Source organism: Crocodylus siamensis, chromosome 1 (genome assembly GCF_052110815.1).
Source record: "Crocodylus siamensis isolate JL-2025a chromosome 1, ASM5211081v1, whole genome shotgun sequence".
Classification (NCBI taxonomy): domain Eukaryota; kingdom Metazoa; phylum Chordata; order Crocodylia; family Crocodylidae; genus Crocodylus; species Crocodylus siamensis.
In genome coordinates this window covers 162,184,421-162,210,180 of record NC_143395.1, presented here as the reverse complement: position 1 = coordinate 162,210,180, position 25,760 = coordinate 162,184,421, and the positions used below count along the sequence as shown (strand labels likewise).

General features: G+C 40.0%; 1 protein-coding gene across 1 annotated transcript in view; it reads right to left on the bottom strand.

Annotated features, from left to right (window-relative positions):
- LCLAT1 (lysocardiolipin acyltransferase 1) overlaps positions 1-25,760 on the bottom strand; it is a 242,612-nt gene that overhangs the window by 132,852 nt on the left and 84,000 nt on the right. The window contains exons 3-4 of the mRNA XM_090047279.1: positions 11,032-11,200; positions 6,968-7,166 (exon numbers count right to left, since the gene is read on the bottom strand). Coding sequence (XP_089903405.1) covers positions 6,968-7,166; positions 11,032-11,196 — 364 coding nt within the window. The 5' untranslated portion in view covers positions 11,197-11,200. The remainder of the gene's footprint in view (positions 1-6,967; positions 7,167-11,031; positions 11,201-25,760) is intronic.

Sequence of the window (25,760 nt, the reverse complement as noted above, 5' to 3'; positions counted from 1 at the left end):
GTCCAGGCACATGCCTTAAGGAGTCATTGAAACAAATATATTGATAAACAATAAAACAGTAACAAAACAGTGGCAGTAGCAATATTAGGCAGTTATCACCCAGTTGGTTACTGAATAGCTCTTCCATTGTTATAGTATTACATTCAATATAATATCCAAGTACAGCAATTACAATTTGCAACAAACCATTCATAGTGGTTTTTGCTCTTCATTTCTCAGTTCAACAGTTCTACTTACTCTCCTCCAACCAGCATCCTATTACCTCACACTCTACCTTCCCCCTGCTTTGTTCTACCTATTTTGTCTTTGATGCATCAGGAAGGGTTTTGTGAAAAGGAAAAAAAAAATGTCTTGCAAGACTATGAAAAATAATAATAATTAATTCCTCTGTACCTTCCTCTTAATCTCCATATGTCTGATGATTTTTTTCTTCAAACATTAACTTGTGTTTTTCCATTAACATGAAAGGACGTGGTATGAGATAAGTCCATCATCAGTGCTGTTTTTCCATTAACATGAAAGGAGCAAATATGTCATAAGTCCATCATCAGTGGTGTTTGAAGTACCACCTTATTTCATATCTGTGAATTTAATTAATGTGCCATTTACCTTTTCCACCTCCTTGATAAAGGCATTAAATGAACCTAGGCCCAATATTCCTCCATTCAGCAGCCTTTGGAAACCTCCCATCACACACTGATACCATCCTGTTTTGGTTATGGCACTCCAGACAGTTTGATTCACATAACAGCAATTATGTGACAACCAATTATAATGTATTTTTTCAAGGAAGGCTTGAAGCACAGTATTAAACATTTCCCTAAAATCCTGGTACTGTACTGCTGCAGCCCCTTCCCTCCACTATTACATTGGTATGAAAATGCTGAAAACAAAGGGGCTGCTGCACACGAAGATAACATTTTTATTTCCTGGAAAACCTCATGAATTCTTACAGAGACAGGAGTTTTGAGAAGTGGCAAATGAAGAGGGGGAAAAATATTCAAATCATTCTTTGGATTTATTTGATGCTATAGTTTATTCCCAATTATTTGCAAAATCTTGTTAAACAGCAAGTGAACTACAGTATATATTCTGCAGAATTCTGTTTGAAAAGAAGTCTGATAGGAGATCCTGCTCTATTACTGTTTCTGCTATTCAATCTTTGCTGAGAATTGTTTAGAATAGCGACACTCAACCTTTTTTGTACCAGGACCCATTTGTAAACAATGATGGCCAGTCCCAACCAAGTTAACAGTTTAAGTAGAAGATAGTCCCCTGGCCCTGCTGGTGCACCTCGCTCCCAGCCTGCTCCCCCCTGCCCTCAGCCCCAAGTGTGTAGGGCAGGGTATGGGTGTATGAGCTGGGCATGGGGGGCATGTGCCCCCTCCCCAGATTTGTGCACCCACAGTAGGCATGGGGCTTCAGGCTAGCTGAACTGGCATGGGCAGGAGCCGCCTCCACAGCCCAGCGAACAGGACTTGGCTTGGGAGGGCAGTGAGACCCACTGCTGCCAGAACCCCTACACCAGTCACGCCGCCAGCAGCGCAAGGTGTAACGGACAGGGAGGAGGACACAGGGAAAAGTGCCGTTTGGCCTCACCATGTCCCACTGCCAGCTGCTTATGCACCAGACCACAGCTCTACTCTGCCACCATGGTCCAGCCACTGCCACCACTTCCCTCAGGCCACAATTCTACCCTGGAGAGGAGCTGGGGTGGCAGGCAGCATCACCTGTGCCCCTCCCACACCTCAGACATACAATCTATGTCCCCTCTCACCTCCCCCCAATAGACTTACCTGCAGGGAGCTCCAGGAACTGCTCTCCATGGTGCCTGGCTGCCACATACATGAGTAGATGCACATGGTGACCCCCTTGCCTGAGTGATCATACTTCTGCTCCCCTCAGCCCCAAGCAGCCCCTGGCAGGCTGGAACTGACAGTCTGCAAGGAGAAACCTGTGGTTTCCCACACTTTTCTCCTTTAAAGGATAATCTGTTTTTAAAGTGTTTTTAAAGATCCATTTGTTAAAGTTTGTTCAAGACCCTTTCATCTATTCTTGTGGCCCACTTTCAGGTCATGACCCACGGGTTGAGAAATGCTTGTTTTGAATCCTATATATATATATACACATGTACTAGGAAGAGAAAAGGCTAGAAGAATCCTACTACGTTAATTTACTGTGCTGGATTCATTCAGTGCTGTTAGAAATTCTCAACTCTGCCACTGTAGAAAATGCCAGAGCAGCTTTTGATGACTTAAGAGAAACTGTAACAACAGCTGAACAACAAAGTGAAAATGGGGACTCTACCTCTGGCAAGTTGCACTGAAGTACTGCAGTAATATTTCTGAAACTCAGATCACTGAAATATACTATTACAATTTGGAAACTTTCATTCATTCATTCACTATTTATTAAACCAAACATAGTCCCAGGAAGACAAACTTACATTTAGTCAATTCAAAATTTCTTAGTACATTAGAGTGCTCCAAATTAATAACTGAAGCTCTGCCTAAGTTCCCCAAAACTCCTAATGAGTCGTTGTCTACTAGTGACATGAGTCATAATTTCTTAAATAGAAAGTAACTGCATTATGTAATTGTTACATTTTAACGTTTCAGATGCTTTTATTCCTCTCATTTCCAAACATTTATTCTGCAATATATTACATTTTAAAATTCTAATGTAATCTCAAGCACAAAGAGTGCATTAGATGAGAGCTAGGACCCCTGGGTTCCATTTTTAACTTTTGGCCTAATTTGTTGTATGATTTGCAGAGAATTCAGTTCTCTGGGACTTATTTTCTCGCTCTATAAACCGGGATAGCTTAGGTACAATTATATTATGAAGCTGAATGTTTGTAAAGAACTCAAGAGTTACTCCAGTGTAACAGTTAAAGTATAACTTCATACTGTATGTTAGTTTGAATTGATCTTCATGTAGTTTCCCAAAAATTTAATATAACAATTATCTTTAATATAATCAGCAGTTCTATGCTTGTTTACTTTTAATTAAATACAAGCAGTGCATATCAATATACTAATCTGAAGAGAGTGAACTAAAAGGCACTATAAGAGAAAAAATTTAAATTTCAAAGTTCTGCATGACCCCTACAATAAAATATCATCTGCTAACACAACCAGTGTGCGAGTCCTTAAACCTAAGAAACTGAAAAAGTGTTCAATGGATTTTCAAGTTGTTTTCCTTGCAACTTTTAGGAGGCACTGAAATACTAAACGCTTATAAAGATGGACAAAAGTTTTTTGAAACAAAATCAAGATGCTCAACTTCTTCCTTTAGCTATCAATATCAACTAAACACTTTCCCATTACATGGCAGAGACATAGGTTAAAAGTTGCGATGTTCTTTTCTGTCACATAGGATAAACGTGAATTCAATCTGGCCACCATTTTCTACTGTGACTTGGCACAACAAGATTTATTGAATATATCTTTGCAGTCCTGACATGCATTTAGAAACCTGAAGTAGAAAGTCAAGTGAAGGATTTACAAGAGATGTGAATTCCTTTCACTGCCTTCCATTTTCTCTCCTCTAATACTCAGCCCTCTGTATTAAGTCGCAGCCCTCTGCATTAAGCCTCCAGCAGCTGTCAATGTTTACTGGGTTTCATGTAGAAATCTTCCATGCAAGTAACTTCATTTGATCCATAAATCTCACCTTTCAGTTGCTCCTCCTTCTCTAGCCGACTTCACATAGAATATTTTTTCCTACCATCTCAAAGTACCTCAGTAATGGGAGCAATTTTTTTTTCAACAAATAAATGCAACTAAAAATGGTGTTTTTGAGGAGGATTGAAACAGTTTGGGTTTGGTAAACCAAGCAAATCATCTCCAGGAAAAATGAGCTGGTGGAAGTTTTGAAGGTGTCAAAGCATATTTCAAGCACTTTTTAAATGGAAAATGTGCTGTTTAAATTTACAAAAGTCACATTTTTCACTTAAAAACTAATCTAATTTTTTAAAATCTAAAATAATAAAGCAACTTTTATTTCCCTAAAATACCTCTAAATTTTGTTTTGGTTATCTTGAACTGAATTTTCTCCCTGTCCTCACCCCCTTTTTTCACCTCAGCCATTATTCACCCAACTGTACTAAGCAAGTAATATTAGTGGCCCTTCTATTCAGATATAGCCAGCCAGTCTGTTGCACAAGCAACACCAACAGATCACAAAACTGACAGCATCCTGTTACAACCATCGTTTTTACCCACTAGTTTGTCTCTAAACAGTCATACAAATGTATCCTTTTTATTTCTGGTCTTATATATTTATCTCACAAAACAGTAACTTTTCCAAATTGCACTGAAAACTTCAAATTGATAAGTAGCTGGATGACTAAAGTATATGAACACCATTGAAAGGTACATCTACATTGCAAAGCAGTCTAGTTATGGCAATATATAGCTCAGCATGTCTTAATTTACCTTGTCAAGAAATAGAGCAAAGTACTGAAGCTGAGCTCCATGCTGCCCTGACAATTTTTTTTTGTACCTGGGTTAGCTGGCTTAAATGCTAGCTCATATAACACACAAGGCCTGCAAACTACAATGAATACTGGGGGGAAAAAAATCATTTAAATGACCAATTGTTTATTAAATGAACAGAACTGACGGCAAGTTTTACTATTGTTTTATTACCCATTTTTAAAGATTGTTACTGTAAGCTGTTTTAGACCTTTTTGTGGAGGGCAGCATAACTATCAAAGAAAAAAATTCTCTTAGATAGATGCCATTTGGACCCTTGAACATATTATATACACAAACACTATAAATTCTGCATAATATAAATCTGCTTGGTTCTCCAGAAGAACTACTCAATGTCAGCCCTTAGTTCTTTAAAACCTTATATCACTGTTGTAAGCAGACTGATTTTTATTAGCTCCATGTGTCGGCAGTAAATACTCCATATATTTTTGCAGGATTCAAACACTTAAGCTTAGGTTGACTACACACGGGAAGCCCTTTATTTCTATGTGGATCCTACAGACTTCACTGGCTATGGAAAGGACTTACCATTAGACTGATATGACGCTGGTTCTCAAGTCATCTCTCTCCTTACCCCTTACATCAGTCAGTACAACCATTTAATCTATTTGCTCCAATAAACGGTATATTAGAGCTAAACCGCTGTAACTTTAAATTTGAATGAAACCAGTTTGAAGCACTGACTGTCAACCTGGGTGCCACAGCATCCTGGGGTGTCACCAGATCCTCTGAAGGCTGCCACGAGATAAGCAGACAACAGGCTTAGACATGTCTTCCTTTGGCTATATCCCAACCTCCTTTCCCACTGCACATCCCCTCTGTAAGGAGATAAGCACTGTAATATACAAGTTGCATCACAATTCACAAGAGTTATGGCAGGGTGCTTCAAGTCCAAAAAGGTTGAGAACCACTGATTTAAAGTTACAATAGTTTAGCTTCTGCTTAGAGCAGAATAGAAGAGAAAGAAAAACAGTTACAGAGGATCCGCTGTAAATTATATGATTTCAAAGCACCTAACAGTTTCTTTAGAGGCTCTAGTAGATGTAAATACTGTGGCAGCATAAAATCATAGCATGCACTGTTTTAAGGCCATTAAACACTGGATGTAGTCCAACTAAATTCTCCTGCATTGGTTACTAAGCTACTAACTTCTGAATATTTAAAAAGAAAATTACTCCTCTTTAGATTGCAATAGACACAAAGTCCCACTACTGTCTGTTTTGAAGAATACTTTTAGATTATGAAGTCTTTGTGCACTGTGGAGTGGACTGGAGAAAAAAAAGTCAGTCGCAAAACTTTCTAATACCTGTCACTAACTTTTATTCACCAACATATATGTTATGGCCAAATCCTGAAAAGGCACAAATACTTCTAACTTCAAGGGTCTGGCCTTTAAAACATAGTTAGGGAATTTTAATTTTGACAAACAAATGCTAACACACAACATGCTATAACTCATTTTAGTAACATACAGTACTTAAAGAGGAGAGTAACCTTGGGATTCAAGTATACTGTATCTATAGGAATTTTCTAAAATTCCTTAGAAAAACATTTGCAGGTGGCATCTAAAAGAAAAGTCTGAATATTTTTATTAAAAACTCATAAAGTATGTTTTCAAGTTATGAAAAGCATCAAAATAATCTGCATTGCTTTACAAGGGTATAAAATGCATCCACACCAACATTTCCTGACTTTTTGCAACTTAAAAAGTTATATGTCATTTGCATCAAGTGAGCGTTACTGGAAAACATGCATAAATTTCTCTTGCCACTTTCACTACTCTTATTTAAACTATTATTTTTTCAAGTATATTGATATGGCACAACAATGAGATCTCCTCCTACTGTTCAGAGCACCAGAACTACACCAATTCCTAACAAAACTTGTCTGCTCAGACCAATGGACGAAAAGCAGGAAGCAATAAGATCAGGTTACTTTTTGGACTTCAAGGAGTTGATACATTTCTTGTACAACATGGTTTTGTGTAAGATGTCAAATGTAGAAGATAAAATGCAAAGAAATATTTTTATTTCAGTTAAATCTACATATTTATTCTGAGACTACTTGTATGACAAGTTCTTGGCTTATTTGAAGCAAGTTTCTCTAAATTTCTACAACCTAGACCAGCTTCTGGCCTTTATCACTGTAAATGCTAACTATTTCATATCCTGTACAGTGTACTGCTATCACATGAGCTCAGTTTGACACTACAGCTATTAAAAAGAACCTTAAGTTCTCAGTTGTCTAGACAAATTTTTTAAAAGACAAAGTCTTCTTGGTTTGCATATGTTAGATAATAAGCAAAGGCACCTAACAAATATACTTGAACAAAATGAGAAAATCCTGTTTCCTTAACAATGAAGCAGATCTTGAACTTAAGTCACTTGATGATGCTTGAGCAGCGTTGGGGGAACAGGAGAGTGTTTTCACAACTGTTCTTTTTCTGGTTAAAAGTGTAAATGACCTACCAAATCCTGGAACACTTTTGAGACTGGATTTGAGACAGATTTTTTCTAGTCTGAGGTAGCTGTATCGCAGCAGACAATTCCATAAGAACATCCAGTCCATTCTTGTCCGATGGTTCATGATGATGACGCTTCTTTCTCCAGGAATGAACCCATCACCTGTTATAACCACCTTTGCACCGAATACCATCTCCAGCAAAGCCTACAAGAAAGGTTATAGCATTATCATTTACCCTCAGGAAAAATAAAAGCTTTAGCCCATCAATAACAGAAATAAGTTTTAAATGATTTCACTTAAATGTCCACAACTTCATTAGGAAAATGAACTTCCCTTAACTGTTTTCTTCTTACCAGAAGTCCAGCCACATATACAGGACTCAGCCATTTCCCCCCAAGTCAAGAGATGAATACAGTGAATTTCAGCACCTCTCAACCAAATGTTGTTTGTTGATCTGGATGTAAGATGAGAATTTGCCCACTATCTTACAAGAATCAAAATGCAGACTCTGAATATGGCTCAGCAAGGTTTACAGGATGGTAGGGCAAAAGGGAAATTGCCTCAGGTGTCCTGCAAGTAGTCCAGTGGCCAAAATCACTAGGGCAGATAACTTCTGGAGCATGATCTCCTAACAGTGTAATGCAATGCTTCACTCTCATCCCCACAGTTAGCTAGTAGTAAAAATAGAAAAACAGAGGCTTGAGGATGGGAAATCCCAAACAAAACTTGAATGCACTTTGTAACAGAGTGGCATATATCTGTGTAAGTCAGAATCAGTGCTGTGATGTTCCCCAACATTATAACTACCCTTCTTTACAACGGGGTGGGCAAAGTGGCAGATCTGGCCACGAGCCAGACTCCATTTCCCAGCAGCCCCTGCTCACATCACTGCAGTCAGTTTCCATGGAGACCCTAATAGCGGCAGCATCCTGACAGTACAGGACCAGAGACAGGCCCCAGCAGCACTGGCAGGGCACGTGGCTGGGTGGGGAGCTGCTCTGCGGATGGGGCTGGAATCTTGCAGCAGTGACAGCATGGTTCAGAGCCAGGGCAGTGCTGTGAGCCACTGCCCACAGGCATCCCCTTTCCCCATCCCAGATCCAGGGCATGCGAGCAATGGATCGCAGCTCTGCCCCAGCTCCAGACCATGCTGTCACTGCTGCAGAATCCCAGCCCCAGCCCTGGAGCAGATCCCAGCCATGTACCTTGCCAGCACTGGTGGGGTGGTCTCCAGGGAAACCTTGGCCTCACGTTGTCACGCTGCTGCTGCTTCTGGGGTCTCCACAGAAATATGGGCAGGGACTGCTGGGAAATGGACACTGCCATGGGCCCAACCTGGCCCAGAGGCCAGACTTTGCCTGGCCCTGCTTTAGAAAAATGTGATTTGTATTTTGAGTGTCACTATAACTGCCAAGAGGTTCTGAGAATACCCCAGAGGATCACAGTAATGCCATGCACCTCCCTGAACAACGTAACACAAAAGTCACTGACAATGAGCTTTCAATAAATAATGTTTTTACTATGGAGTATGCCATAGCTAAAGAAAATCAGGTGACACAGGTAAAACAAAGACTTATGATCTGAGTCTCTCTCAACCCAGCCCAGAGGCAGGACAGACATAGACCCATTTCCTGGATCTAAAAGCTCACATTTCAATTCAGGCATGCTGCTTGGGCAAAAGCATTCAAAAGGTTTTTATTTACTTCCAATAAGGAGCTGATTTCAATATGGAATGAAACCAGATTTCTAGATTGCAAAAGTTGCCATGAAACAGAACTGCCATCCTTCAACAGCCCTAAGCCTAACACGCACTTTTTGAAAAATGGGGCTAATACACTGAAAAGTTTACCCATAAATCAAGAAACAAACCTATTTCTTTAACTAATCAAGAGCTGCCTCTGGATTACTAGGAAAGCAGAAACTGTAAGAAACAACGGAAAAATCATTACCTGTCACAAGTACTTATTTTAGCTATCACTTTTAGCTACTGCTGTTACTATTACCAACTGCTAGGTTTCAAACTTATCAAAATACCTAAAATAAAAACATTCCAAGTTCCAATGACAACTTTTGCATCAAAACAGGTATTCAATAGGAAAATTATAAAGCACTTAAGAACCTATCCTCTTCTGCCATCAAAAGGAAATTTAGTGTCCTGTTTGGTGATCTGGGAGGTAATCAGAGTGTCAATCTTCAAACAGTACTACCAAAGAAGTGAAGTTCAAATATGTACTTGGCTGTGACAGATGAAAAAGTGACCACATTGTCATTTTTCCTTAAAATGTTACTTTTTTATTTCCTTCCTAATTTAATTAGTTTTGTACTAATGGTGGAAAGAATTAGCAATTTCAAGCTGCATATGGAGAAGTCCAAATGCAGGTAGAGAAAGTAGAATCAATGTTCTATGCTTTAAAAGGTATTAATCCTTCCACAGCTGACATGGATGTGCTAGAAGTGATGAGGCTGTAACAACCACGGTAAATATTTTACTTCAGAAAAATTAAACAGACCTACCATATTTACTCGAATCCAAGAGAAGGTTCCCCCACTCCTCCCCCCCAATCAACATGGAAGGGAAAAAAGCAAAAAAAAAGCTGGTGCTCTTGGAATTGAGTACCGGCAGAGGCAAGTGGTTGCTGCAGCCCTGGCCTCTGAGCTTAGGGCAAAGTCAAAGCCAAGCTGCCACCCTGCTGTGGCAGAGGGATTGTGCAGTAGGGTAAGTATAGTGGAGACTATGCAGGGAGTAAGGGAGGGGGGCATCCAGGAGAGACCATGTGGGGGAAACCCATGCTATGCAATTCAGAGGGAGCATGGGGAAGACTATGCAGCCGCTCCCCCACCACTGCTCCCTCTCCCCAATGCTCACATTCTGTTCTACCCTAAGCTGCTGCTGTTTCCAACTGCCCCAGAGCCAGAGCTGCTAAAGCAAATGGGGAAGGCGAGGGGCAGAGTTCTGGCTAGCTGCCTCCCCATATCTCCGCCATGGGGGATGAATTTAAAGACACTCCCTCAGTAATTAGATTCCATACATGGAAAGCTAAAAAAAAAGTATGATCTTCCATATAAAGTTCAATCACTGGGTGGTTATCTTCATTTGAAGACATCTTAGATTGAGATAAATATGATATTTATGAATAAAATTTCTGAATTCTCAACTATTTGTGAACAATAATAAAGAGTACACTGAGCAGATGACGAACTGCGGGAAAACACAAAATGGACCAAAGTAACTTAAGCTAAACTGATTAAGCCATGTTATAGGGACTTTGTTAGATCCCATAACACTTTTTACAGTTGTATAACTCAATTAAATGGAAAATTGTGTTGATATGGGGTCCTCTTTCTTTTATACAGCTACTACACTGATGAGATACAGAAGACTGCTGGAAGCTCTATTGTGCTCTACTACTCTTTGCTTTACTCAGGTCTTCTACCAAGTCCGCTCCTCTTTTGGCCTTGATTAAGAAATCACTTTAAATATATTTTAAAGAAAGTCATTTGTTCTGCAATTTCCATTCTATTACAATTGTTGCTATATTGTTTTGGGAAAGGGAAAAGGAAGAAAAAATGGGAGTTGGCCACTGGAGGATAAAACTACCACCCAAGAAAGAAGCCTTAACTGAACTGTAATTTCATTACCAATAATGCAACATTTCTGATGCACTGGGCATGCAAGGGAGATATTTTTCATAGTCCTGTGAAACAGAATGAAAACAACAGGGTGAGGTCTGATGTAAAATAACTATTTATATTAAGTTGAATGAAAGTTCAAAAATATTTGAAGGCATCTGGCTCAGAAGGCATCTGGAGGATGGATTTGGAGACTTCTTAAAAAGACCTGTCAATATTAGGATTTAAGATGTGATGCTAGTTAGCACACTAAGTAACTAGTGTGAACAAAGTTCATTGCCTTTCACATGTGTTAAATTGGCTAAATTAAGTCCTACGCTCCCAGTAGGTGCTAGATGAAGTGCTGGAAATTGTTAAGAACATTTTCATAACATCAAGAGTGTTGTAAGACAATCTAAATATAAAGGCTCACTAGAAGTACACTCATGTTGCAACTTACCACTGGAAGTGTGAGCCAAGTGGCTACAATTCGGTCCACGATCCAGCGATACCAGGTAGGGGAAACAAACATCAAAGGTAGAAAAGGACCGAGCATGAAAATACTTCCAAAAAAACTTCCGAGGAACAGTGCAAGTAGAAAATATATCCCTTTCCATGACACCATGGCTCTGAAAGACAAAAGTTAGCATTCCATTAGGCAAATATACTTGCAGTCATGTTTTCATTACTTAACTCAACAACTGCCCCTTCCTATATAATTTCATTTAGATAGGGCCTCATTCATTTGTGGCCTATTTTTTAATGTTACTTCATTAAAAAATGTTACAGCAATGTGAACTGAAAATGTCCTACCTAAGTGGCAGCATTTCACTGGCGGCTTAAAACGATGAACATAAGCACAGTAACTTTTAAAGTCTTTGGGATATTAAGAGACCAAAAGATTATATCAACTTCATCTTCAATTAATTCCTCTGCTTAGTATAAAAATTCAGTTGCATGCTGAAGTTTTCTGAAAGCTATTTTTATGGCACCAAGTCACAAAGGGGATAGAAAACCAAAAGGATTTGTGTCATGTCATACTTCTGATGAATTATATCATCTCTTGAGTTTCCAAAATACTAATCTTTTGATGATGACAAGTAAAAAAGGGAAGACTAGGCAAAGTTTTTCTATTTCCCACTTTGTGTCCTCTTCCAAAGTCTAGTGTTGCTGTATCCTTTCTACCACACTTGGAAACTGATTACATCACTTTCTACAGAGCCCACTAATACCACCCAAAGGAAAGATTAGGAAGCAATCTTCTAAGCCAAAGGTCTCACAACTTTTTCTTATTGCGTATCCCCTTCCAGATTTACCAGCTGCCTGCATACTCCTACCAGCATACATTTTATGTTTTAACCCCATAAATGCCAATTATTATTGTAATGAAAACTGAATCTGCCATTACACAAATTCTCTTGCATACCCCCCCAGAGATGTCTTGTGTACCCCCAGGGATATGCGTATCAGTTTGGGAACCCCTGTTCTAAGCCATTCCGGCCTATAGAGCCTGTAACCTAGTTCAGGGCCCCCACTGCATTTCTGCTGGCTCCAAGAGTTATCTTCCAGATGATGCCATCATATGATAAAGAAATGTCTTCAGAAACTGCAGTGTTTCAGTTCGGAAACTTCTGACTATTGCATAAGATGGCCTTTGGTTTCATAAGACAGCAGTCTAGACTTAAAATATTCCAGTGACCATGCAACCAGCTAGACTGTCTTGTTATAGATTAAAATACATAATGGATAAAGATTCATAATGGATTAGTGTAGAACAGTTAGAGCAATCCCCCAAAGGTTTGTGCTGGCTACAAGCCTTTCCAATTCAGCAGAGAACCAAGCTATGACAAAACAAATCTGGAAATATTAATTCCCTAAATTAGAAACTAAAAATAACCTGTTTAGCACTAAACTGGTCGCTTGCGAGATGAAAGGTTAAGTAGAAGTCCCCTTCTCAGTCACTTCACTGAATTCCTCTCCAAACAGACTGCTTTAGGAATTATAAGAGCGCAGATAAATGAGAGTTTGGTACAAGGAAAACAGGAAGCTGGTGCTTTAATTTTAAAATGAGCAATGGAAAAAGTAATCCATTAAGCCTTGTATACTGAAGCCTACATACTTCATCTTGACTGTCCTTTCAAATCATGTTCCATAGTAATAATACAGTACTAAGGCTGCACAGCAAAGCCTTCAAAAATCCAGAGATACCAGAGTTAAGGTTCTAAGCACCATCTTAGCTCTGCTTTATTGGCCACTGCAAAGGCCAGCCTTCCCCTGGTGACCGCTCAGCCTTTGTTTCTCCCTGTCCTTTAGTCTTTTTCCTAACACAAAATAACCCATAGGGCAGTGGGGTGTAGGGTTTTAAGGCACCCTATACTTGCCTTTCCCTGGGGCTGCAACATGTGGTACTTTATAGAGGCTATCCTGTCATGAGTAGCCCCACACTACACCAGCCCCCAGGAAGGTGCAGTTTTCAGGTCTTACCCAGAACTAGAAGAGTCTCCTCTTGGGTTTATTCAGCATCCCATTTGCAGTCATGCAAAGATTCTCATTCTGGCCGTTATATTCCCACCCTGCAACCCACAGGACTTCTTGCCCCCCGAAATTTCTATGCCTACTTGTGTGTATATTCTACAGAGGGGAAACTGAGTCCCTGCGTGCACACAGCCCTTCCTGGCCAACGCACCAAATGTAACAAAGGCCAGCCTCAGGTCTGGCCATGACGCTGCCTGGTAGTCACTCAGCCTTTATTTCTCCTTGTCTTTTAAGCATTCTCCCCTTCTGCTTTCCTGCCAAGCCTTGCTGTTAACATGTATTTAGAAACAGGAGGCTGCTCCAGGGATCCCCGAGTGAGATCTTATCCGCTCATGAGCCATGGTCTACCTACTCACTGCCTTAAGGACAATTTCATTGCCTCTCAGTCTCCCCTTTTAGCCACACCCATGCCTTGTAGACTTTACCAATCAATCACTTATCATCAGTCAGTTCCATGGACCCTCAGCCCTAGTTTCAATTAATCTAAGGGCCCTTGGCCCTGCTCCACATCACCCTCTTGGCCCCTCCCTGGGCACTTTGGGTCTCCTCTGCCCTGTTTCTGGGCTCTGGCCTTACTCCCAAGGCTCTGGCCCTGCTCCTGGGTTTGTTGGGACCTCCTCCTCTGCACAGTCCTCCCTAACCTGGGACCTCCACGTCCTCTTAGTCCCTCCCTAAACTGCCGGAGTTACCCCAGCCTTAAGGCTGTATTACCCAGAGGCTTCCTCGGTGACCATCAGGAGTCTCTCCCTGTAGTCTGCTCAGGAGCTCCTCTCACATCAGTCTCCAGGGGCCAGACTGCATGCCCAACTCAGGACCTGGGTGTATATACACCTAAACTTGACCCCTTTCTGGTCAGGTATCTCCCCTAATTGATGACTGAGCCCTCCCTGCACCCTTTTTTCTCTTAAAGAAACAGGAGCATTAAGCTCCTTGTTATACCATGAAAGTAACAAACAACTCTACAACCCAAGACATGCATATAATACAGGGTAGGACATGGCTGTAAAAGTATGCCAGAAAAAGACTGCTTGAAAGTTATTTATGTGAAAAGAGAACATTATAAATTGTACTCATGCAGATTTCATAGTGTAATAAAAAAGCCCATAAAGTTTGCTGACATAATGAGGGCACCTTACTTACACAGGACAGTTTTCAATATAACTCATAGCATTAATGAGCATCTTTTCAGGTTTGGCATTTGTTACTAGGAATGAGTTTAAGCTAAACTGAAAGTAGTGAACAGTGGCATACTAGAACAAGTCTGTCCACATGGGGGCTACTGCTATCCTAGCATAATCACTGAAACAAGGGCTTGGAAGGGACCTCACAGCCTATGAGACTCCAGGGGCCTGTGCAAGGTCAAACTGCACAGATACAGGATTTGCTGTTCCCAAATCACCATAGATAGATGCCTATCCAGCCCCTGCATAGAATAAAATGATACCTATGCAACTGTTAAACTAGTCCCAGGACAAAAAGTTTAAGTAAAACCTTCTTAATTAAATTCAACTGTGGAGTCTAGGCAGTTAAGATTCTGTACGATTCAGAGGTGCCAACAGAATTATTAAAATTAATACTGCAAGAAAATTTATAACACAAGTCCATATTTTTGATCATTTTGATAATAAAAATAATTGAAGTATTAAAAAAATGAAATAATGCTGAAGATACTATGTCTGTGTATTTAAGTTGAATATTACTTTGCTTTTGAGTGAAAAAACAGCATGTGATCCCATAATTAAAGACTATCAGTCACACAGGCAAAGGCGAAGGCAAAGTTAACAATACAAACTTGACTTGAGTTTTTCTAGAAGTTGCTCTAAAATTCTATGGAGATTAAACGTGCTCAAAATTAAGATCTTATTTTAATTGCACCTACATTTTTATCAAACAATTTTTTACTATTGCCAACAACCTTAAGAAAAAGAAAAATTGACTAGATTAAATTAGCAAATTCCAAAATGCTGATATTACTGTTGGAAAAGCAGATGTCATGCAGAAGCAGTGTGACCTACTGCCGCAAATGCTAGGGGAGCAGAAGGAGAAAAAAGGCAGAGAAAGCCATAAATATGATAGTCCACCAGAAATAAGGAAAAGTAAACCTGATAACTAATACAAAGTTTAACAAAACCTTTTCCTAAAATGTCATGCGTCCTGATCCAAGTAATAACTAGATTCCTTCATTAATATAACAAGTAAATTAGAAATCTTGAGGCAGAACACCAGCCTTTTTACACTTTTCCAGCTGTATAAAGAGGTCTTCAAACTGCCCTAAACAGGCAGATGGGGATGTTAAGGTAGTAAACTGTTCCCATTAATTTGGGTTGCTAGGTAAGAATCTTTCTAAGTTACTCAAGAAACCCGAAAATATTTCTTGGTTACTAAAAAACGCCCCCAGAAATCCGCCTTCCTTACCTTTTAGGGATATTTAACATTTTAAGCTGTATTTTATTTATATTTATTAAAGTACACAGGCCAATTCTTCCCCCGACTCCTTAAAACCTAGAAGTCCCAAGCTTCCTCTAAATATCTGAGCCAAAACTGTTTTTACCAGACCCTATGCTGTTTTACTGTTTGCTAAGCTCCAACATAGCAAATTAGGCTTGAATATTGTTTAGACAGTTTCTGTTTTGCATTTTCTCCAGTTCAAATAAGCATTTTTCCTGTTTCATAAATGCTATACTATTCTCCCACTGTAAGTTGCCCTGACCCTCTGTTGGGAAGGGTAGCATATAAGTCTAATCAATCAATAAATGCTTACCCATTTAGACGCAGAGTACAGTGAATTATTACCTACTGATCCTACTGTAATTCGGATTTTACATCTAACTACAGCTCACCATCTGCTATTTACTTTACCACACAACAGCTTTATATAGACACATCATGCACTAATTTTATAAGTCTGCTGAAACCGGCTAAATGAAAGTCCCAGTGAAATCTTCTAGTCACAAGTCGGATTCTATCTACCATAAGTCGGCAACAATATTTCCCAAGGCACTATCCTGAAACTAACAGGGCTGTGCAAGGCTTCAGACAGCTTCGGATCCGGAGAAGCTTCGGATGCTTCAGGGTCCGAAGCACCACATCTGGGTCAAAGTGCTGGCCTCGTTCGGCTTCCTGATGCAGTTCAGAGCCGCCTCGGAGATCCAGCCATAGGATATAATGGGGAAACAATAAAATTATATAACGTTGTTGTTTTCTGTCCAATTTGAACAGATTTTTCAGGAGTGGTAGACTCTGCAGAGAGGATGAAGGCTGCTTTATCCAAATTGGACAAAAACAAAGTTGTAGATATTTAATTGATTCCCCCATTATACCCTACGGCCAGATCTCTGAGGTGGCTCGGAAGCAGCCGGATCTGAAATCGGATCAGATCACTGCCGACTCACACAGGCCTAGAAACTAATACCTGCCGTCTCTATAATTTTAGTTATTTCACTGTATAGGCCAGATCCAGATCTCATTGAAGTCAAATAGGAATCTTTCTACTGACTTCAAAGGGCTTTGGATGAGGCCCCATTTTCATGTCACCAGTAGGATTTGAACACAGGGGTTAGGGACAGACATTACACATAAACCGGTTTAAGAAATCAGAAACTGGTTTAAACTTGTAACAGAACATATGTTCAGTGCATATAAACCAGTGTGAAAATGGCTGAAACCGGTCCGAGATAAACCTGGTTGAATATAGTATCAGACTTAACTGACTGGGGTCAAACCGGTTTTTTCAATGTCTGTCCCAGACCCCTTGCTGGTTTAAAATAAACCAGACTACCCCAGCATGCTCTCTGGGCTGGGCTGGGCTCTGTTTCACAAAAGGACTGGCCCTTCCCCTCTGCTCCTTGGCTGGAGCTCGGCAGGCATCTGCCTGACTTCTCTCCACCTCCCCTCCCCACTCTGTGCTAAGCAGGCATTCATTCCCCTGTCCTTCAAAGACACCACTCAGCATTAGCCACCAGGCCACAGGCTGGCTACAGTCTGGTCTGTGCTGTGGCAGATGGGACAAAAGCAGAATCAACAGGTAGCTGATAATGCCCTCTGTTGTTTTCTGAATGGGGTGATAAACACTGTTTTGTCAGTTCCTTGCTGGGCTGTGCTGGGCTGGTTGGGGGTGGGGGACACCCCCCCTAATCAGAGTGTCCTGCTGGGCCTGGCCATGCCCCCCCTCAGCACAGCACAGAAGGGAAGGGAAGGCTGCTTATAGTTTATTTCCTACCTAGGGGGACTTTTTACTATCTTGTACCATTTATACTTTTCCCAGACAAAGGGACTTTGATCCTGAAAGCTTGCAGAAAAGGACAATTTTCTTGCGATTTCCCAGTTGGTCTAATAAAATGTATCATTTTGGAACCAAGAGTTCTAGTTTTTTGTATGTCTTGTTGTCTCAGACATGGCTACCAAGTACACTCTATAAATATATAACACTTTTCAACATTTATTCAGACAAAAAGAATTTCTGAGAGACGATATGGAAAAAAAACAAAAACGAAAAAGACTGTAAAATAGGAGTGCCATGGATTCGGCTGTTCAAAAGACAGAATTTCTAAATCCCTAAAATACGCCCCTAATCCTAAATAATATATGGTTTTATCCTGCAAAACCCAACCAACCCTAACAAAAAGTATGATTGGTAACCACTACAAGGCAAAGTTAAGGTCATTTGGACATCTTACTGGTACACTTCCAAGTCTCAAGACTATTTGGCTTTCTTTTAAATTTAAACTTAATATGCTGGATTTATAGCATTTGGTTTTGGAGCTAAAACACTGTGTTTACCCTTACACATTACAGATATGCATGCTCAACCCTTAGCATTACACTATGTCGTCTTTAGATTGTATTTATTAACAGGAAGCAGGCAGAAGAGCCATTGGAAAGCAAATGCATTCCCTTCAAGTTTCTAAGAAATTAATCTTCTTGGTTTAGGTACTGTAATGTTATCCAGACACGGACTGACCACACAACATCTTAGAAGACAGACAACACAGTAAAGTACATGAACACACTGGAGAATATTTCAACAATTTCAATTAGGACACAGGAATGTTTCCACATCCCTGAGTGCCTTAAAGAGGACTCCAATCTCAAAACATTCTACAGGCCCACTTTAAAAACTGTAAAGCCTTAAATACTCCAATTTAGTTCAATTTTCATTTAAAAATAGAGCACCTATAAAATTCTTTTTTGTTTTGTTTTTAATCAGCTACAGAAATTTATGCTCTGACTACAAGATCGATTCGGAAGGAAGTCTCACTTAGCCAGCTGATGAATGGTGCAGAAGCAGATGTATCAAAACCAGAACTACTGAGGGCAGCTGACAGTTTACTGGTATTCTACAACAGTCTCACTATCTAATTTAGAAGTAACCATGCTGGGCTCAAAATAAGTTTTTGATCCTTTAAAGAGAAATACAAGACCACATTAGGAGACAGAGATAGAGAGCCAGATACCATTTAAAATCTAATAATTCCCAAACCAGATGCAATTCCCTATTCTACTGAAGCTGAAACTCACACCCAAATTTGACAGCTAGCTCGTAGATTTCATAAATGCTAGAAAAAATACAAATCAAATTACCACTTTAAACTTTGGGGGAGGGGCTAAGTTTTTTTCAAGCCTATTATTTAGGTCTACAACATGGATCACATGCATACTAATTAATTTCTCCACCACAAATATAACTTGGCTTCATAAATGAAAAGCATCATATACCTGTATTGTTTTACAAACCCCTCCCCCGCAAAACAGCCAACGCATAACACTCTGGACTGCAAGAGTATCTAAAACAACTTGTAACTAAAATCCATAAATGTATAGAGAATTAGAGCTTACCATTGACTTCTAATGGCAATATTTCAAATACTTGAACAATTTTGTGCTTATTTTGCTATTTTAATACTAAATTAAATAAACCCATAATAAATTAACTTGCATACCAGGCCAGAGAAAGACTCAACCATCTTATTTTGCATTAAGTTTTTTTCTTCTGCATGTCTACTACATTTTAAAATTTGAGAGTACTTATATATATGTAAACATAATGCAAACTTGATGAAAATGGAACCAACCCATGGGTCATATATTTAATTATGAGACAGCCCTTTCTCTGTCTTCTAACATACATTTACATAGGGGAACTGTATTATCCCTTTAACAATTATTTAATTCAGTTACAAAACAGTGCAAAAACATCAGTTTATAGCTACACAACATGACCAGTAAAACAACAGGAAAAAAACAACTAACGCTTTTGGGTTTCAAAGTGGTATCTCAAAAACAAAATACTTAGAATAAAAATTTGTTTGAATATACCATTCCCCTTCACTGAAAGATAAGATGCATGCTACATGAATTAAGGGACTGGGAAGGAAGTTATGTTTGGTTACTCCACTGTTTTTCAAGTAGAAAAATACTTTTTTATTGCTGCTGACAACCACCTCTTCCTACAGCAAGAAAAACACTCAACACTTGATTTATGGGTACCACACAAAAGCTTTGGTTTACTCTAAAGTTACTTTCCATTTGTGGGATGGGGGCAAAGGAGTATGTGGACAAGGATTAAAAAGAACTAGATTATGATGCAGATTTGAAACTGCAGACCACTATAGATGCTACCCTGGTGCTGGACTTATAATTTTCATCTATTTTGTGGCAGAACTCCAAGTTATGGGGTACTGTATGTTCACATTCTCTTGTTGCCATAGCAGGGGAAAAAAACATTATCTGTCTCCAGGTAACGGGTAACAGTAATTCCTAAAATATAATTTTTTGTTTTACATTTCAGTTAATTTTAAACATTCTTAGCTAAGATGGGACAAATTACTTTCCAAAACAGTTGCTTTTTTGTAAACTTAACTTTACTAGAAGCTATTCTTGAACCACTTGAATACTTTATGTGAACATTTTTTTAATTATAATATAAAGCAGAGGTATTCAGTTGTGGTCAGTTTCTGGCTCACATTTTGCCTATTAGTTACTTGTTTTTACTCAAGGTACAGCTGAAATGACTGCCAAACCAGAACTTGTTATGATGTTGGTTTCCAAAACTTTTAAACAGGATCTGCGAGAAATCTGCAAGAGCTAACTAAACCTGAACCATGAAGAATTCCACAGGATTAGGAGGGAAGAATGGACGTGAAATATATTCTCTTTACCTGGTTAAAAATAAATGGCTCATCTCTTAAAATTAAAAGTATCTAGCAGTTGCATAGCAGTCAGGTTTGACTTCATCTTATACATTTCACTGCCAGTTTCTAAATGATTCAAAAGTTCTTATAAATAAAAAAAAGAAAATTAAAACCACCACAGATATTGGTATATAGTCTTTCAAGTTCACTGTAAGCAAAATTTAACCTGCAATATGAAATCAAGCAAGTCTTGCCTAGCAGACAGGGCCACTTTTTGTCTAATGACTAAATGGATTCCATATGTATCAGCTGGTCCGGACAATCTCCACCCCAGAGTGCTGAGGGGATTAGCTGAGGTCATTGTGGGACCCCACCACGGCTTTACGAGCACTCGTGGTGCTCTGGTGTGGTGCCAGAGGACTGGAAGAGGGCCATTGTGGTTCCCATCTTCAAAAAAGGGAGGAAGGAGGACCAGGGGAACTATAGGCCAGTTAGTCTTACCTCGATCCTGGGTAAGTTTTTTGAAGGGATTATTCTGGCACAGGTCCATGAGGGGCCAGCAGGAGAGATTATGCTTAGGGGTGACCAACATGGGTTCATTAGAGGCAGGTCCTGTCAGACCAACCCGGTGGCCTTCTATAACCAAGTCACAAAATCCTTAGATGCAGGGGTAGGAGTGGACAGTCTTTCTGCACTTTCGGAAGGCCTCTGACACCGTCTCTCACCCTGTTCTCATTAAAAAACTAGGGGACTGTGGCATCAACACCTACACAGTCAAATGGGTCACCAACTGGCTGGAGGGCCACACGCAGACAGTGGTGGTGTATGAGTCATTTTCAACCTGGAGGGATGTGGGCAGTGGGGTCCCCCAGGGCTCGGTCCTCGGGCCCACACTGTTCAACATCTTCATCAGTGACTTGGACGAGGGGGTAAAAAGCACCCTGTTCAAATTCGCAGAGGACACTAAGATGTGGGAGGATGTGGGCAAGCTGGAAGGAAGGAATAGGCTACAATCAGACCTAGACAGATTACAGGGGTGGGCGGGTGAGAACAGGATGGGTTTCAACACTGACAAGTGCAAGGCGATGCACCTGGGGAGGAACAACCGGCACCATACCTACAGGCTGGGGAACTCCCTTCTCATCAGTGCAGAGGCAGAAAAGGATCTTGGAGTCATCATTGATGCCAAGATGAACATGCCCCCGCAGTGTGGGGAGGCAGGCAGGAAGGCCAACTGTACCTTGTCATGCATCCACAGATGCATCTCAAGCAGGTCCAAGGAGGTGATCCTCCCCCTCTATGCGGCACTGGTCAGGCCGCAGCTGGAGTACTGCATCCAGTTCTGGGCGCCGCACTTCAAGAGGGATGTGGACAATGTGCAGAGGGTCCAGAGGAGGGCCACTCGCATGATCGGGGGCAGCGGGACCTGAACCTGTTCAGCCTCCACAAGAGAAGGCTGAGGGGGGATCTAGTGGCCTGTTACAAACTAGTCAGAGGAGACCAGCAGGCATTGGAGGAGTCCCTGTTCCCCACTCTACCAGAAGTGACTAGAAATAATGGTCACAAGCTGGCAGAGGGTAAATTCAGATTAGACATCAGGAGGTGCTACTTCACTGTCAGGGCAACTAGGATCTGGAACCGACTTCCAAGCGAAGTGGTGCTGGCTCCTACCCTGGGGGTCTTTAGGAGGAGGTTAGACAATCACCTTGCCAGGGTGGTTTGACCCCAGTACTCTTTCCTGCCATGGCAGGGGGTCAGACTTGATGATCTTCTCAGGTCCCTTCTGACCCTACTAACTATGAAACTATATTTGAAATTAAACAGTTGTCAAATGAGGTTTCATTACAACATTAAATACATTTTTAAATGCTCATTATTACCAGTAAGACAACAATGCTCATATGTACTCTGATTGGCTGGAATTATGTTTCTGTTTAACAGCCACTGGCACTGAAATTGTATGCTCATTAATTCTTTTGAACTACGGGGCAAAACACTATGAATTCAGCTTCATTCTTTTTTGGTCGATACTTAGTAGAGGAAATGGCAACAAATGATTATTTAATTAAGCAACAGAATACTGCACACTAAATTTTCATTAAAACCAAGCAGAGCCTTTGAGCAAGAGCCAGCTCTTCCCTCCACTATTCCAGTTCATTCAGTCAACAACATTCACCAATTTACAGATGTTAGCTACAAACAGTCTTTTGATTAGTTAATCCAGTGTCTTTTTATAAGCACAGACAAACCATAACTGTACAGGAACCTGAATTTCTCCATCACAGAAAAAGAGTCACTTTTCTGGGGGGGGGAAAAACCAAACCTATTCCAAACCAGATCAAGAAGTCCAAAGCTTCATTTCAGTTCTTTTAAACCAGGAATTCTTCAAAAATTTGTGACCATCTCCCTGGCTGACTGGGGGTAACTTGGCAGACAGGCAGTACATGAAGTTTGGAAGCCCAATCACTTATTTACCTAGTGGGCAAGGAGCTTGTGAAAACTATTAGGCAGGCAGGTCAGACAGCCTGGAAACCCTGAGCAACTTGCCAGCCAGACATCCTAGAGATATCAACAGCCAACAAGGAGCCAATGCACCTTAGTAGGCAGCCAGAAAGTTTTGATGGAATCAATAATGTTCCCATACAAAACTGATCAAATCAAATAATCACTTTCTAACAAAGATCCTGTTCCCCTGGAAAAGTTTTGACCAGCTCTACCATTAATTTTAGGGTCAGAATAAGAACCTGGAACTTATAAAGTCAATATTTTAAACATTAAAACTGCACATAGAATGGGATTAGAACTGAGTCTTTCCTCCAAAATCTCTTACAGACTTGTCTGGTTCTTTGGGCACAGAACTTCATTTCCATGCCTCTCTAGGTCTAAGGTAAACACAGGTGAAGTTGTCATTATTGACAGGGAGAAGAGCAGTCTTGAGATCCTTGAATAAAAGTGCCACAATTTCAAGATAGGTTTTTGGTTAATTTTATTTAAAAAGAAGCAGAACTAAAAACAAACAACCTCCCCCCCCCCCCCAAAAAAAACTCCCAACAAAGAAACAAACAAACAAACAAAGACTTCTGGTGAATTTTACACTCAGAGACTAACTACCCAAACACAATCAGCAAGTTTTTTGTCAATCTTTCACTGCATCTCAGACTCCTGATTCTATTACTTCAATACCGGCCCCTTCCAGAAATAAAGACTACAACCCCTATTAAAACTATGCCACAGACTGATTTTAAGGAAGGAACGCATGCCAAGGTATAGGGAGGACACTGCTAAAACGGTTTTCACTTTTAATTGTTGCCAAGACCTTAAAATCCTCAGAGATGAAATAGAAGATTAAGCAAATGTATCCAGTCGTACATTCTTTTATGATAATTAGGATAATTAACACCATTAAATGCATCTCTGATGCTCTCCAACAAGATAGGACATAGATACTAGTTTACATCTGCACAAAATAAAGAGTACAATACTTAATGACTAATCTCAGTAAATATTACCAATAAGACATGATTACCGCAACACCATCTTACCATTTATTGCTTCACTTTGATTGCCAAGACTTAATCTGACTATTATAATTCAATAAAAGATTCAACAGAATATTTAATTTGTTCTGCCAAGCAATTAAATATCTTTCCAAATGCAATGAAAAAATGAGTCTGGCTAAGAGTCTCTGCAACACAGCCATTAGAAGTCCTAAGTAATTAACGTAGTGAGGAGAAAAAGACTTAAATTGATGGTGGGAGGGTGTTGTTCATTTCTCCCCCCACAACACCCTTGCATATATCTTTACTTCTTAAAGCATTAATCTAAGCAGTCGTTATACCAATAAAGTCTTACTAAGAGCATTGAGTAAGGTATTCAGAAAAATGTGGAAGGTGTCAAGTAGTAGCTACAGCTATGTTATGGAAAAACTCAAGGAAAATACCCATTTTATTCTTAGCTCACAAGATCTGGTACAATCTGCACTTGAACAGCAGTTGCAAGAAATGCCCAGGAAGGAAAAACTAATCAACCACTGCCTGTAGCTTTTTTGACCGAAAGCTGCCTGTTTATATGCAATATAAAATGTACAAAAACAATTCCAAGTTACTGCCTCACAGCTTTCCAGATATAAAACTACTCCAATATTCCATTCTACATGTTATTGTTGCCCTGTAAACCTGCATTTGAACAGCACTAGAAAGTAATAGCCTCCTGGCTGTTGAGGCATTGAGAGCAGCAGGTCTAAGCGATAAGAAATAGCTCCTCTACTAGCTGAGGCTTTTTTGTTTGTTTGTTTGTTTTTTTAAGGCTGAACATTTTCAGAAAAGTTCAGTGTTTTATGAAATACCAGTTATTAATAACCCCTAAAATAATCTTCATGCATGCAGAGAATGAGGACATTTTGTGAAGTGCATTAAGTATATCATTCAAGAATTTAGGTTTAATTCTAAGCCAACATACACCAAGAAAACCGCTTCTGGTTGACAGGTGTCACACTGTAAGGCACTCTTCCACAGCAGAACAAGGGCTCAAAATATATCTGTTATCTTTCAAATGAAAGGGGAGGGGGCTTCTTAATTTAGAATAAAGCTGTCCAAACTTCCAGAACTTACTGCAACTGAAAAAATGAAGATAAAAATCAAATTTATAAAGCCCGTCAAAATCAGAGTTGCATGCAAATCTGATTTGCCCACCAGTCCTTCCCATAGGAATAAGGCAGTGGTCATTTTCCATCAGCACTGCACTCCTTCTCCTCACGCTCGCCCTTTGCTTCTTGTGAGAGATATTCTTGAAGGAGTAGAGTAAGAACTGCTTCCCTATACAAGACAACCCAGAGCTTTAGTTCCCAGCTACTCTTTATAATAACCTTAAAAAGTAGCAGTTCCAGCATTATCTGCTCACCCACAATGATGACTTTGTTGGTAAAAACAAATCAAACATCCAGTTCTACGGAAGTCTGACACACAGATTCAGATTTGATGAATGATACAATAGCTGTGCTCTTTGGCAGTGAAAACCAAGCCAATGCACCAAAAGAGAAGGCTCTATAGTCCTCACGAACACACAGTGCATCTGTGCCAGGATGCACTCCTCATGCTTGACTTAGGGTTTTGAGTTCCACCGTTTGAATGACTTTGCTATGTTCACCATTTTGAAAGTCTGGCTGACCAGCTTCTGATACTAACTTGGTTTTTCCTTTTTTTTTTGTAACAGCATATTGCATGAGAAATTTTAATTTTTAATAATGTCACTAAGCAAAATATCAATATGGTAATAGGAGCTTTGATGCCACTTCTGATGCATGTTTTAACACAAGAGAAATCTAGGAAATAAAGCTCAGCATTTGACCACGGATCACCTGGACAGTGAAGCAGGCTATGGAAGCCATCAGACATGAGTGAGAATGTACCTATGTCATGGTAAACTCAGCTTAAGTCAAGTGGTCGCACAAAAGGAGGGCAGCAGTGGTGAAAATAAAAAAGGGACACTTTTGAGGGTAGATTATCAAAGACACGAACAAGAGAAA